This window comes from Salvelinus namaycush, chromosome 35 (genome assembly GCF_016432855.1).
Source record: "Salvelinus namaycush isolate Seneca chromosome 35, SaNama_1.0, whole genome shotgun sequence".
Taxonomy (NCBI): Eukaryota; Metazoa; Chordata; class Actinopteri; order Salmoniformes; family Salmonidae; genus Salvelinus; species Salvelinus namaycush.
In genome coordinates this window covers 21,255,333-21,271,534 of record NC_052341.1, presented here as the reverse complement: position 1 = coordinate 21,271,534, position 16,202 = coordinate 21,255,333, and the positions used below count along the sequence as shown (strand labels likewise).

At 41.9% G+C, this 16,202-nt stretch overlaps 1 protein-coding gene across 1 annotated transcript; it reads right to left on the bottom strand.

The window, feature by feature from the left end:
- Positions 1-350: 350 nt before the first annotated feature.
- On the bottom strand, positions 351-14,735 carry LOC120030025 (desumoylating isopeptidase 1-like). The gene is made up of 6 exons (XM_038975343.1): positions 14,391-14,735; positions 11,366-11,387; positions 11,085-11,154; positions 10,777-10,886; positions 8,742-8,864; positions 351-3,613 (listed from the first exon to the last, which is right to left on the bottom strand). The coding sequence occupies exons 1-6, from the start codon at positions 14,479-14,481 to the stop codon at positions 3,520-3,522; spliced, it is 510 nt and encodes a 169-aa protein (XP_038831271.1). The 5' UTR covers positions 14,482-14,735; the 3' UTR covers positions 351-3,519.
- Between the last annotated feature and the right edge of the window lie 1,467 nt (positions 14,736-16,202).

Here is a 16,202-nt window from a genome sequence, read left to right as displayed (position 1 = left end):
TGTAAATGAGAACTTGCTCTCAACTGGCCTACCTGGTTAAATAAAGGTGAAATTAAAAAATAAAACATGTGAATCACATTTTTATTTGGCGTACCCCCGACGCATTGTACCCCAGTTTGGGAATACCTGTTACACACCATCATATAATGTAGTATGGTCTCCCACTAATCACTGGCTGAAGGGATATTTCTGGGTGAATAAGTATTTGTTTAATAAACTACCTGTACAAAAATAACCATAGTCAGAGGCTGGTAGCATACTGCACTTTGGTGTGTATTTCACTATGGAACATCCTCCATCTGCCTTAAGAGTGTTAACACAAAAAGACACATACACAACCATACTTAGAGAAAAGTTGTCTTTAATCAAGCAGAGGCAAGAGTTTCGTTAAAAAGAAACAGGATCTTTACATCAGCAATAGTGGACAGAGTAAGGATGGACATTTTTGGGGTATCACAACTTTGACTCAATACCAAATGTGAATTACCGAATATATTAAATCTTGATAATACAATAATTATAATAACGATATGTATGCTCATAATAACATTAGGTAATAAATTCAAGTATGTAACTTACAAAGACAGTCTTGTGTATATAATATTAAAATAAATAAACCGATTAAAACAAATAATGGCAACAAAATCACAGACACTTGATATCATGAAAAAAGTGAATGGCGGTTGGCATAACTCTTGATATGGAGAGTGATTTCCTATGCTGGAACAACATTAGGCTGCACACTGATTGCAAGAAAACAGTACAGAGACTCTCAACAACATTCCAATCTTAGAAAATGCCTAGATATGGTGCATTCCTGCTAATTTGAAAGGTATAAGTATACCAATTCTGGAAAATGCAGTTGTTCAGTGTATTACTGTAAAATCCTACATACAGACGTGCTCAAATTAGTTGGTGCCCTTACAGCTCATTGAAATAATACTTCATTCCTCATGAAAAGTGACTAAATTAAAAGCTGTATACTTGCATGCCTATGTCATAGAATAAAGCAAAGAAGCTGTGAAAATATTAATTATTGCTTATTCTACAAAGATATTCTAAAATGGCCTGGACACATTTGTTGGTACCCCTTAGAAAATATAATAAATAACTGGATTATAGTGATATTTCAAATTAATTTGTTTCTTTAATTAGTATCACACGTCTCCAATCTTGTAATCAGTCATTCAGCCTATTTAAATAGAGAAAAGTAGTCACTGTGCTGTTTGGTATCATTGTGTGCACCATACTGAACATGGACCAGAGAAAGCAAAGGAGAGATTTGTCTGAGGAGATCAGAAAGAAAATAATAGACAAGTATGGTAAAGGTAAAGGCTACAAGACCATATCCAAGGAGCTTGATGTTCCTGTGACAACAGTCGCAAATTATATTAAGTTTAAGGTCCATGGATCTGTAGCCAACCTCACTGGGCGAGGCCACAAGAGGAAAATCGACCCCAGATTGAACAGAAGGAGAGTGCGAATGGTAGAAAAAGAACCAAGGATAACTGCCAAAGAGATACAAGCTGAACTCCAAGGTGAAGGTACATCAGTTTCTGATCGCACCATCCGTCGCTTTTTGAGCGAAAATGGGCTCCATGGAAGTAGACCCAGGAGGACTCCACTTTTGAAAGAAAAACACAAAAAAGCCGGACTGGAATTTTCTAAAATGCATAATGACAAGCCACAATCCTGAGAGAATGTCCTCCAAAACTGGAGCTTTTTGCCAAGTCACATCAGCTCTATGTTCACAGACGGAAACATGAAGCTTTCAAAGAAAAGAACAACATACCTACAGTGAAACATGGAGGAGGCTGGGTTCTGTTTTGGGGTTGTTTTGCTGCGCCTGGCACAGGTACCTTGAATCTGTGCAGGGCACAATGAAATCTCAAGACTATCAAGGCATTCTGGAGCGAAACGTACTGCCCAGTGTCAGAAAGCTCTGTCTCAGTCGCAGGTCATGGGTCCTCCAACAGGATAATGACCCCAAACACACAGCTAAACGCACCCAAGAATGGATAAGAACAAAACATTGGACTATTCTGAAGTGGCGTTCTATGAGTCCTGATCGGAATCCTATCGAACATCTATGGAAAGAGCTGAAACTTGCAGTCTGGAGAAGGCACCCATCAAACCTGTGACAGCTGGAGCAGTTGGCTCAGGAAGAGTGGGCCAAACTACCTCTATTAAATATGGAATAAACAACAGTGGACGCCAATTACTTTTGTCAGAGAAAATTGTGCATTCTTCGTTTTTTGTGGAGGGGTACCAACAAATTTGAGCACGTCTGTACAGGTCACACGAGGTCATAGCTTGATGATCTTGAGTGTGTGTGCTTGTGTGTAACAATGTTTTCGAGGAATAAACCTTGACACCAGACAGTTGGAAGTTGATACGAAGATAAGTGAATACGCAAGTTCACAATATAAAGACAAGTGCAAGTCAGAATTTGTATAGTTTTTATCACGTCTTCAGCTAAAATCTCAAACATTGTTTGTTTCTCTTTTCATCTTCTCTATCCCTTCTCTCTACCTCTCTGGAGTGTCAATGCAGTCATGTCATGGTAATTAAAAAAGAACAAAACAATGAAAACACTAAAATAGCTTACTTAATTACTTATAACAGGAAGGTAAAAGGACACCCTACCCACCCCTGTGCAGGAAAGAGCTGCAGCTCTGGCTCTAGATAGAAACCTTGCAGCTCCCTAGTTTTACATTCAGCTGATCATGAGCTCCTATGGAGAGTAGAATAAATATCTATCTTATCATACACTTACGGCCTAATACCAGCTTTATATCCATGGACATACTAAAATACACACACAGATCGCAGGCCAAGTTTAAAGTGGAAAAGGGGTAAGTTAGGTAGGATCATGTTAAGTCTGGGGAGTGTCAGCCTGGGCTGGGGTAAAAGGTCAGATGCTGCTGTTTTTATCTCAATATCAAATCATTTCTGGGGAACAATTAAGTACCTTAGTGTGATTATTTTAAATGAGTCAAAAAAAATAAAATAATGCTTCTTAGCAAAGAGCAACTTCTCAATAAATAATTTTGCTAGGACTGTCTGGGAGTGGTCTGAGTGGGGAGGGGAAAACTGAAAATGTGCTGATATTGGCAGAGAGTTTTGGAACTCTTTCTTATTGGTCTATTAACTAATTAACCACGTGGTGATGTCAACATGAAAGGCCAAAACGCCATCCCACCAAAATACGCTGAAATTTCCAGCGGTCTTTTCAAACAGCTCCTACACTAAAAGGGCATTATAAATTTAACTGTATTATTCACACCTCATAGTGTGGAAATATATATAAAAAAACAGGAAAATCACTTTTTTGACTGCACTGGGCCTTTAAGGTATTAAAGAGGTCAGGTTGGGTTAGGTTGCTGCCTGGCCCACTGACTGACTGACTGACGTACATCAGTAAGGGACTTACAAAGGTCCAGAGCTGCAGATCTCCCACCCCCCCACACAGACTGACTGATCGTTTAATATATTACTCTGTGCACCTGTGTTATCGGTCTATCTCTGGCCATAATGTCCATTGAAGGTGTTGCCCCCCTGAGGTGCAATATTGATGGAGTCCAGAAGCGGACGTAGCGCCTGGCCGAAAGGCCTGCAGGTGACAGAGTGGAACACAGCACAAATTAGAATCCACACAGTGAGTTATGTTTTGAACAAGCTTTCCTTATTTATATCATACATTACAACAAACTCAATTTAACTTGAAACATACAGTAAGTGCAGTGCTTAATTTGTAAAAAGTGAGTGCGAGGTGACCTGGGAAGTTATGCGGTACCGGAGCACATTAGAGAAAAAAAAATATATATATATATATATATATATTATACATCTTTTTTTATAAAGCATTGCATGCATATCAAAGCATGTGCATAGTGGCATAGAGCAGTAGAGTCACTTACATTAGTTGCACACGTGGGGACATGTTTTAATAGCCTACGGTCCGGGGAGAAAATGTGCTATTTCATGCAATTCTACATCATTTTACATGGACTGGAGACTTTGGCAGAATCTTTTTTAATACCACACAAATGATCAAAATGAAAGGCTACTTTGACACTGACGAACTGAGATCAATAAAAACAACCTTGACTTGAATCCATCAATAGCCTAGGCGTGTGGAGACACATATTGCAGGCTAAAATATGAGGAGGAAATGATAATCCTAAAAATGCTTTCCAGTTTCACTGACTCACCCAATGATGAGCAGTTCAATCACTGGTGATGGCCGATGAGCTCGTGCCAAAAGCCTCTCTCTCTCTCTTTGTAAAACAATATTTGGAAGTTGATCTAATATTTTGGTAGCCTACAGCATAGAGTCTTTCACTCTTCAGCAGGAGTAATTTGTTTTCCAACCTCTGTTTACCCTCGATTGTATTTGAAATATTGCGAAAGGCCTGTTTTATCTGCATGCTGTTTTTTCACCAACAGATTTGCCTTGCGTTCCCAACTGTAGGCTATTCCTGGTTATTGGGCTACAATCCACAGCTACGCTATTTATTTTTTTTTAAACAGAGAAGTAATTTTATAATTTTGGCCTATGTATTTCAATTTATCAGGGGGGGCTGCAGTTCCTTCAGAACCCTGTGTGTGGCTATGATTCTATAAAGGCAATAAATTATGAAGTGCAAGGCTGGAGAGATGAGAGTTGCAAGCTCATGTGTATCAGAGCAGAGAGGGAGAGAGGTCATAGAAAGTGAATCTCATTCTAGTTATGTGAGAGATACTGGCGTGCTTCACACACAGCCATGGCCAAACGTTGATCTCAGTGTTGCGCAAACTATAAGCCTGGGCCACCCCAACCCAAATCAACTCTTAGAACATTAGGCCCGGGCTGAAAATCTACTTTTTCACCTAACGTTTTTTTTTGTGCTGGCAGGATAATTAACGAAGAGGCAACTCGAATGAACTCTGATCACTTTTATTATAGTTTGTACATTGCAAAAAGTGAAAATTATTTTTCAATTCCGCAAGAGGTACCGGAACAAAACAGTCCAAAACGGAGAGGTGTCAGGATCCGGCTCAAATTAAGCACTGGTTAAGTGTAAAATGTGGCACATGCAGTGCATTCGGAAAGTATTCAGACCCCTTGACTTATTCCACATTTTGTTATGTTACAACCTTATTCTAAAATGGATTACATTTTTCTTTAAAATCTCATCAATCTACATACAATACACCATAACGACAAAGTGAAAACAAGTTTTTAGAATTTTGGGTAAATTCATAAAAAAAAAACTGAAAAACCTATTTTACATACGTATTCAGACTCTTTGCTATGAGACTCGAAATTGAGCTCTGGTGCATCCTGTTTCTATTGATCATCATTGAGATGTTTCTACAACTTGGAGTCCACCTGTGGTAAATTTGATTGATTGGACATGATTTGGAAAGGCACACACCTGTCTATATAAGGTCCCACAGTTGACAATGCATGTCAGAGCAAAAACCAAGCCATGCGGTCGAAGGAATTGTCCGTAGAGCTCCGAGACAGAATTGTGTCGAGGCACAGATCTGGGGAAGGGTACCAAAACATTTCTGCAGCATTGAAGGTCCCTGAGAACACAGTGGCCTCCATCATTCTTAAATGGAAGAAGTTTGGAACAACCAAGACTCTTCCACGAGCTGGCCGCCCGGTCAAACTGAGCAATCGAGAGAGAAGGGCCCTGGTCAGGGACGTGACCAAGAACCCGATGGTCACTTTGACAGAGCCCCAGAGTTCCTCTGTGGAGAGGGGAGAATCTTCCAGAAGGACAACCATCTCTGCAGCACTCCACTAATCAGGCCTTTATGGTAGTGGCCAGACGGAAGCCACTCCTCAGTAAAAAGGCACATGACAGCCCTCTTGGAGTTTGCCAAAAGGCACCTAAAGGACTCTCAGACAATGAGAAAGAAGATTCTCTGGTCTGATGAAACCAAGATTGAACTCTTTAGGCTGAATGCCAAGCGTCACGTCTGGAGGAAACCTGGCACCATCCCTACGGTGAAGCATGGTGGTGTTAGCATGAACAGAGCTAAGTACAGAGATCCTTGATGAAAACCTGCTCCAGAGCACTCAGGACCTCAGACTGGGGCGAAGGTTGACATTCCAGCAGGACAACAACCCTAAGCACACAGCCAAGACAACACAGGAATGGCTTCAGGAAAAGTCTCTGAATGTCCTTGAGTGGCCCAGCCAGAACCCGGACTTGAACCCGATCGAACATATCTGGAGAGACCTGAAAATAGCTGTGCAACGACCCTCCCCATCCAACCTGACAGAGCTTGAGACGATTTGCAGAAAAATGGGAGAAACTCCCCAAATACAGAAGTGCCAAGCTTGTAGCGTCATACCCAAGAAGACTGGAGGCTGTAATCGCTGCAAAAGGAGCTTCAACAAAGTACTGAGTAAATGTGTTTATACATTTGCAAAAATATCTATAAACCTGTTTTTACTTTGTCATTATGGGGTATTGTGTGTAGATTGATGAGGGGGAAAAATGACTAAATATTTTTTAGAATAAGGCTGTAACGTAACAAAATGTGGAAAAAGTAAAAGGGTCAACACCAGGGCTGTCCAACCCTGTTCCTGGAGAGTAACCGTCCTGTACAGCTACAGTTGAAGTCGGAAGTTTTCATACACTTAGGTTGGAGTCATTAAAACTAGTTTTTCAACCACTCCACAAATTTCTTGTTGACAAACTATAGGTTTGGCAAGTCGGTTAGGACATCTACTTTATGCATGACAAAAGTAATTTTTCTAACAATTGTTTACAGACAGATTATTTCACTGTATCACAATTCCAGTGGGTCAGAAGTTTACATACACTAAGTTGACTGTGCCTTTAAACAGCTTGGAAAATTCCAGAAAATGATGTCATGGCTTTAGAAGCTTCTGATAAATGATGTAAATTAGCCTGAGTCAATTGGAGGTGCACCTGTGGATGTATTTCAAGGCCTTCCTTCACACTCAGTGCTTCTTTGCTTGACATCATGGGAAAATCAAAAGAAATCAGCCAAGACCTCAGAAAAAAATTGTAGACCTCCACAAGTCTGGTTCATCCTTGGGAGCAATTTCCAAACTCCTGAAGGTACCACGTTCATCTGTACAAACAATAGTATGCAAGTATAAACACCATGGGACCACGCAGCCGGCATACCGCTCAGGAAGGAGACGCGTTCTGTCTCCTAGAGATGAACGTACTTTGGTGCGAAAAGTGCAAATCAATCCCAGAACAAAAGCAAAGGACCTTGTGAAGATGCTGGAGGAAACAGGTACAAAAGTATCTATATCCACAGTAAAACGAGTCCTATATCGAAATAACCTGAAAGGCCGCTCAGTAAGGAAGAAGCCACTGCTCCAAAACCGCCATAAAAAAGCCAGACTACGGTTTGCAACTGCACATGGGGATAAAGATTGTACTTTTTGGAGAAATGTCCTCTGGTCTGATGAAACAAAAATAGAACTGTTTGGCCATAATGACCGTCGTTATGTTTGGAGGAAAAAGGGGGAGCCTTGCAAGCCAAAGAACACCATCCCAACCGTGAAGCACGGGGTGGCAGCATCATGTTGTGGGGGTGCATTGCTGCAGGAGGGACTGGTGCACTTCACAAAATAGATGGCATCATGAGGTAAGAAAATTATCTGGATATATTGAAGCAACATCTCAAGTCATCAGTCAGGAAGTTAAAGCTTGGTCGCAAATGGGTCTTCCAAATGGACAATGACCCCAAGCATACTTCCAAAGTTGTGGCCAAATGGCTTAAGGACAACAAAGTCAAGGTATTGGAGTGGCCATCACAAAGCCCTGACCTCAATCCTATAGAAAATTTGTGGGCAGAACTGAAAAAGCGTGTGCGAGCAAGGAGGCCTACAAACCTGACTCAGTTACACCAGCTCTGTCAGGAAGAATGGGCCAAAATTCACCCAACTTATTGTGGGAAGCTTGTGGAAGGCTACCCGAAACGTTTGACCCAAGTTAAACAATTTAAAGGCAATGCTACCAAATACTAATTGAGTGTATGTAAACTTCTGACCCACGGGGAATGTGATGAAAGAAATAAAAGCTGAAATAAATCATTCTCTCTGCTATTACTCTGACATTTCACATTCTTAAAATAAAGTGGTGATCCTAACTGACCTAAGACAGGGAATTTTTACTAGGATTAAATGTCAGGAATGGGGAAAAACTGTATTAGTGTTTTTCCAGGAACAGACTCAATATGTGAATGGAGACTTGTCATCCTTATGTATTTTATTCTTTATTCAGACAGCATTGAACGTAGATATAGGGGGACAGGTAGAGGAGATATAGGTGAACAGGTAGAGTAGATATAGGGGGACAGGTAGAGGAGATATAGGGGGACAGGTAGAGGAGATATAGGATATATAGGGGGACAGGTAGAGGAGATATAGGGGGACAGGTAGAGGAGATATAGGGGGACAGGTAGAGGAGATATAGGGGGACAGGTTGAGGATATATAGGGGTACAGGTTGAGGATATATAGGGGTACAGGTTGAGGATATATAGGGGTACAGGTAGAGGATATATAGGGGGACAGGTAGAGGAGAACCCGCACAAAGGTGTCAGGTCTGGAATTCATACCAATGTCGCTCATGGGCAATATGTGCTTGGAAGACTGCAGCACTGTCGTTGTGCCACGCTCCCACACTACACTCATTATGTCTGACAATAGGTTCTTGTTGCTAGAGAGACGAGGGAGGGAAGAGAGGGGTAACTCACGTGGACAGCACTTCAGCCGGCAGGTCTGTGATGTGGGCAGGGATCTTGCTGCCGGTGAGGAACTGGGCCACTTCGTTACTGAACGTGTTACAGTTCCACTCAAACAGATGGTACTGGTTCCCCCTACAGTGTGTGAGAGAGAGAGGGGGGTGAGTAGGTAGAAAGACAGTGAATGAGAGAAAGAAGCAAAGATAGGGACAGAGTAAATATAGTGTGGATACAGTGAGGGAGAGCGCGCGAGAGAGAGATAAAAAGATCTCGTCGGTATCCAACTGCACATCTCCATCTATACATTCCTACAGTACACACATACAGTGCATTCAGAAAGTATTCAGACCCCTTGACTTTTCCCACATTGTTACATTACAGCCTTATTCAAAAATTGATTAAATTGTTTTTTTCCCTTCTCTCAATCTACACACAATACCCCATAATGACAAAGCAAAAACAGGTTAATTTATTTTGCAAATGTATTAAATAAACAAATAAAATATCACATTTATCTAAGTATTCAGACCCTTTACTCAGTACTTTGTTGAAGCACCTTTGGCAGCAATTACAGCCTCCAGTCTTCTTGGGTATGACGCTACAAGCTTGGCACACCTGTATTTGGGAAGTTTCTCCCATTCTTCTCTGCAGATCCTCTCAAGTGTTGCTGCACAGCTATTTTCAGGCCTCTCCAGAGATGTTAGATCGGGTATAAGTCCGGGCTCTGGCTGGGCCACTCAAGGACATTCAGAGACTTTTCCCAAAGTCACTCCTGCGTTGTCTTGGCTGTGTGCTTAGGGTTGTTGTCCTGTTGGAAGGTGAACTTTCGCCCCAGTCGGATGTCCTGAGCACTCTGGAGCAGGTTTTCATCAAGAATCTCTCTGTACTTTTACGCCGTTCATCTTTGCCTAGATCCTGACTAGTCTCCCAGTCCCTTCCGCTGAAAAACATCCACACAGCATGATGCTAACACCACCATGCTTCACCGTAGGGATGGTGCCAGGTTTCCTCCAGACGTGACACTTGGCATTCAAGCCAAAGAGTTCAATCTTGGTTTCATTTGACCAGATAATCTTGTTGCTCATGGTCTGAGTCCTTTAGGTGACTTTTGGAAAACACCAAGTGGGCTGTCATGTGCCTTTTACTGAGGAGTGGCTTCCGTCTTGCCACTCTACCATAAAGGCCTGATTGGTGGAGTGCTGCAGAGATAGTTGTCCTTCTGGAAGGTTCTCCCATATTTACACAGGAACTCTAGAGCTCTGTCAGAGTGACCAGCGAGTTCTTGGTCACCTCCATGACCAAGGCCCTTCTCCCCCGATTGCTCAGTTTGGCCGGGCGGCCAGCTCTAGGAAGACTCTTGGTGGTTCCAAACTTCTTCCATTTAAGAATGATGGAGGTCACTGTGTTCTTGGGGACCTTCAACACTGCAGACATTTTTTGGTACCCTTCCCCAGATCTGTGCCTCGACACAATCCTGTCTCGGACCTCTACGGACAATTCCTTCGACCTCATGGCTTGGTTTTTGAGCTGACATGCACTGTGACCTTATATAGACAGGTGTGTGCCTTTCCAAATCATGTCCAATCAATCAAATTTACCACAGGTGGACTTCAATCAAGTTGTAGAAACATCTCAAGGATGATCAATGGAAACAGGATGCATCTGAGCTCAATTGCGAGTCTCATAGCGAAGGGTCTGAATACTTATTCAGAGGGGTTGGGTTAAATGCGGAAGACATTTCAGTTGAATACATTCAGTTGGACAACTGACTATGTATCCCCCTTTCCCTTATGTAAATAAGGTATTTCAGTTTTTATTTTTAATAAATTAGCAAATATTTCTAAAAACCTGTTTCCGCTTTGTCATCATGGGGTATTGTGTGTAGTTTGCTGATAAAAAAAAGAAGGGTTTAATCCATTTTAGAATGAGGCTGTAACGTAACAAAACGTGGAAAAAGTCAAGGGGTCTGAATACTTTGCAAAGGCACTGTACATACATACACACATATCCCAGTGGAGTTAAGATACACCAGGTGCCTCAGCCTCACCTGTACGTGGACTCTCCCAGTGAAGACAGGTACTCCATAAAGATTTCCTCAGTCACTTCTGTGATGCCCAGGTCTATTATGGAGTTGGGTTCTCCCAGGGACGTCCCACCCTGAAACACTCAAACAGCTTAGTCATGTCCCCTGCTTCCTCAGTTGTCCTCCAATGGCCCTGTATTTGCAGCTTTTACTGCCCCAGGATTTGTTGAGTATCACAACAACTATGTTTGGTGTAACTCTAACTTAAGACTTCTGTAGACAACTCAGGTCTAGTTAATTGTAGGAAGGAATAGAATAAAACGTTGTCTTACAGGTGGGCAGTTTGCGATGCCCTCTCCCCCATAGAAGAACTCCTCTCCATGGACAACAATAGCAGTGTGCCTGAGAGGAATATGTTACTGTTTCGTTTCACATAAAGCGGGATTCTCAATTAACAGACTTAAAAACACTGGGGGGAAAAATATCCCTATCATGACATTCATGTAGAGAATACTCAACATATTTTACAACATCCAGTTATGAAATGATAGGTGTACATAAACTTGAGCTTTGTCCTCACAAAAAATAAGAACTTAAATCATCATTTACTCACCATATTCCATCAAGCTGTTTCCCTGTGAATAGAAGAAAATAGTTTATATGTTAATTTTGTGAATGAGAGCTAGGAGTAAATAATAAGTTCAGCCCATGGGCCTAAATTGCATCCTCAGTCTCTCCTCATCCCTGCTACAAATAGTCACTTGTATCGAAGTGCCGTGTTTTTAGAGTCCCAGCTCTCCCATCACCAAAGATATTTGCTCCTTGTTCAGTGTGGCATCAATTTCCGCAGATAACACAACTTCTATTCCAACCAAAGCTTGTATATACAAGGAATAAAAATATAAATGCAACATGTAAAGTGTTGGTCCCATGTTTCATGAGCTGAAATAAAAGGTCACACACATTTACCATGCTCACAAAAAGCTTATTTCTCTCAAATTTGGTGCACAAATTTGTTTTACATCCATGTTAGTGAGCATTTCTTCTTTGCCAAGATAATCCATCCGCCTGACAGGTGTGGTATATCAAGAAGCTGATTAAACAGCATGATCATTACACAGGTGCACCTTGTGCTGAGGACAGTAAAAGGCCACTCTAAAATGTGCAGTTGTCCCACAACACAATGCCACAGATGTCTAAAGTTGAGGGAGCGTGCAATTGGCATGATGACTGCAGGTATGTCCACCAGAGCTGTTTCCAGAGAATTACATTTAAATTTCTCTACCAAAGACGTTTTAGAGAATTTGGCAGTACGTCCAACCGGCCTCAGAACCGCAGACCATGTGTAACCACGCCAGCCCAGGACCTCCACATCTGGCTTCTTCACCTGCAGGATCGTCAAAGATCAGCCACCCGGACAGCTGATAAAACTGTAGGTTTGCACAACCAAAGAATTTCAGCATTAACTGTCAGAAACTGTCTCAGGGAAGCTCATTTGCATGCTCGTTGTCTTCACCAGGGTCTTGACCTGTCTGAAGTTCCGCATCGTAACCGACTTCAGCGGGCAAGTGCTCAACTTCGATGGCCATTGGCACGCTGGAGAAGTGTGCTCTTCACAGATGAATTCGGGTTTCAACTGTGCCGGGCAGATGGCAGATGTGTGGGCGAGCGGTTTGCTGATGTTAATGTGAACAGAGTGCCCCATGGTGGTTGTGGGGTTATGGTACGGGCAGGTATAAGCTACAACAAACACAATTGTATTTTATCGATGACAATTTGAATGCACAGAGATACCGTGACAAGATACTGAGGCCCATAGTCGTGCCATTAATCCGCCGCCATCACCTCATGTTTCAGCATGATAATGTACGGCCTCATGTCGCAAGGATCTGTACACAATTCCTGGAAGCTGAAAATATACCAGTTCTTCCATGGCCTGCATTCTCACCAGACATGTCACCCATTGAGCATGTGTAGGATGCTCTGGATAGACGTGTACGACAGCGTGTTCCAGTTCCCGCAAATATCCAGCAACTTCGCACAGCCATTGAATAGGAGTGGGAGGCCATTCTACAGGCCACAATCAACAGCCTGATCAACTCTATGCAAAGGAGATCTGTCGCGCTGCATGAGACAAATGGTGGTCACACTAGATACTTAATGATTTTCTGATCCACGTCCCTACTTTTTTGGGGATGACTTGGCCCGCAGAGTGAAGGAAAAGCAGCCAACAAGTGCTCAGCATATGTGGGAACTCCTTCACGACTGTTGGAAAAGCATTCCAGGTGAAGCTGGTTTTGAGAATGCAAAGAGTGTGCAAAGCTGTCATCAAGGCAAAGGGTGGCTACATTGAAGAACCTTAAATATAAAATATATTTAGATTTTTTTAACACTTTTTTGCTTATAAGAAATCCCGCTATGCCCTCAGACGAACCATCAAACAGGCAAAGCGTCAATACAGGACTGAGATTGAATCCTAATACACTGCTTCTGACGCTCGTCGGATGTGGCAGGGCTTACAAACTATTACGGACTACAAAGGGAAACCCAGCCACGAGCTGCCCAATGACGTGAACATATCAGACAAACTAAATGCCTTTCATGCTCGTATTGAGGCAAGCAACACTGAAGCATGCATGAGAGTACCAGCTGTTCCGCTCTCTGTAGCCGATGTGAGTATGACCTTTAAACAGGTCAACATTCACAAGACCGCGGGGCCAGACGGATTATCAGGAAGTGTACTCAGACCATGCATGGACCAACTGGCAAGTGTCTTCACTGACATTTTCAACCTTTCCCAGACCAAATCTGTAATAACTACATGTTTTAAGCAGACCACCATAGTCCCGGTACCCAAGAAAGCAAAGGTAACCTGCCTAAATGACCACCGCCCTGTAGCACTCACATCGGTAGCCATGAAGTGCTTTGAAAGGCGGTTATGGCTCACAACACCATCATCCCGGAAACCCTAGACCCACTCGAATTCACGTACCACAACAGATCCACAGATGACGCAATCTCAATCGCACTCCACACTGCCCTTTCCCACTAGGACAAAGGAACACCTATGTGAGAATGCTGTTCATTGACTACAGAACAGAGTTCAACACCATAGTGCCCACAAAGCTCATCACTAAGCTAAGGACCCTGGGACTAAACACCTCCCTCTGCAACTGGACCCTGGACTTCCTGACGGGCCACCCCCAGGTGGTAAGGGTAGGCAACAACACATCTGCCACACTGATCTTCAACACGAGGGCCACTCAGGGGTGCGTGCTTAGTCCCCTCCTGTACTCCCTGTTCACCCACGACTGCGTGGCCAAGCACGACTCCAACACCATCATTAAGTTTGCTGATGACAACAGTGGTAGGCCTGATTACCGACAAGACAGCCTATAGGGAGGTGGGTCAGTCCCTTAACGTGAGCAAGACAAAAGGAGCTGATCATGGACTACAGGAACAGAAGGGCAAAACACACCCCCATTCACATCAATGTTGGCCATATACCACACCCCCTCATGCCTTATTGCTTAAGCGTACTTGTGTTCCCCGTGTACATTTGTATTGATTTATTATTGTTAACAAAAAATAAACATTTACAAAATAGTACAACCAAAGATAACTAGCTAGCATCTTACCTAGCATGAGGGGGCTCAGCTGGCGAGCCATTCCGTTAGACAGGTCGTAAACGTACAGTTTAACAGGATACAAGGTGTAATTTTGATCCATATTTCAGCTTGATGTTAAATCAGGTTTTTTAGTGTTGTTTTGTCTCCAATGTTTACGAGCTGGCTACAGTAACGTTAGCTCGTTCTGGTTCCGCTTGGCCTAAAATGGCAAAACACAAATCGTCCCGAAATGGCGTATGTTGGGCAAAATAAAAAGGCAGCTGAATTACGACTATCTAATAATTTAGGCAAATTCACGACCATAGTAAGACATCACCTAACAGCTAGCATGCTAATCAGTTGTTTCTGTGTCACTGTCGTTTATCACCACTATGGCACCGCCGATAGAGGGCAGCTTGAGAACGTTCATAACAATGGCATGACGCGACCGAGTGACGGAGGCGCAACCTATGAATACCAAAAATATACTGAAGATAAGGAGGTTTCCTTTACAATTATTCATAAATATTATCCTGCCAACCACTATAGGAAGAAGTTTAAGGAAAACATCAACTCAAATTGCTCCTTTTGTAATGACCATCCAGAAACAGTGTTGCATCTTTTTGGCATTGTATAGGTCACACACATTTACCATGCTCACAAAAAGCTTATTTCTCTCAAATTTGGTGCACAAATTTGTTTTACATCCATGTTAATGAGAGAGGAGATCTGCATGGAGGAATGGGCCAAAATACCAGCAACAGTGTGCGAAAACCTTGTGAAGACTTACAGAAAACGTTTGACCTCTGTCATTGCCAACAAAGGGTATATAACAAAGTATTGAGATAAACTTTTGTTATTGACCAAATACCTATTTTCCACCATAATTTGCAAATAAATTCATTAAAAATCCTACAATGTGATTTTCTGGATTTTTTTTTCTCATTTTGTCTGTCATAGTTGAAGTGTACCTATGATGAAAATTACAGGCCTCTCTCATCTTTTTAAGTGGGAGAACTTGCACAATTGGTGGCTGACTAAATACTTTTTTGCCCCACTGTATACTTGTGTTCCCTTATGTACTTTCTGTATTGATTTGTTGTTAATAATAAAAATAATAAAAAAAAGTATATATATACTGAATAAAACGGTGGTCCCCACTCAAGTCAATGATGGCATAACGGGTGGACAAGCGGCGATTACGAGCGTACCCATAAACAGCAAAGCAGGAAGTAAATGCAAGACGTGTACCCATCTGTGCTGTGATTTGTTGAATCAACTGCCATTTTTTTATTTAAAATATTTTTAAAATTCAAAATACAGATCAACAATTTACATTCTTACATCATACAAAACAGAACGCAGGTATTAACGAGAAAATACTGAAACAAACAAAAAAACAATTCTAGTGCAATTGTAATCACTGAAGAAATCTTATTGTAATGATTTAGGAAAATCCAAAATTCTGACAACTGACATTACACAAAGTACATTCCATTGCATGAGTCACATCAGTTAGCATCATATGAATGAACATTCTACATTACCATGGAAATTATTGTATCACAGTACCAGGAGCCATTGCGAGTGTACACATGAGTTTACCAGTCAAATTGCCAGGGTTAGAGGTTCCAAGCCCTGTTCAGTTCATTATATTTCTATGGCCTATACAAATTTATACATACAGTTTAGAAACCAGACAATTAATGGATATAGTGGGACTGGGACCTACTGTACATTATCAGCTGATAAAATATTATTAAATGAGTCACACAAGCAAAAATCCATAAAATTGAGAAATCTTGTGTTTATTCAAGTGAGCTTTACAATTGATATGACACT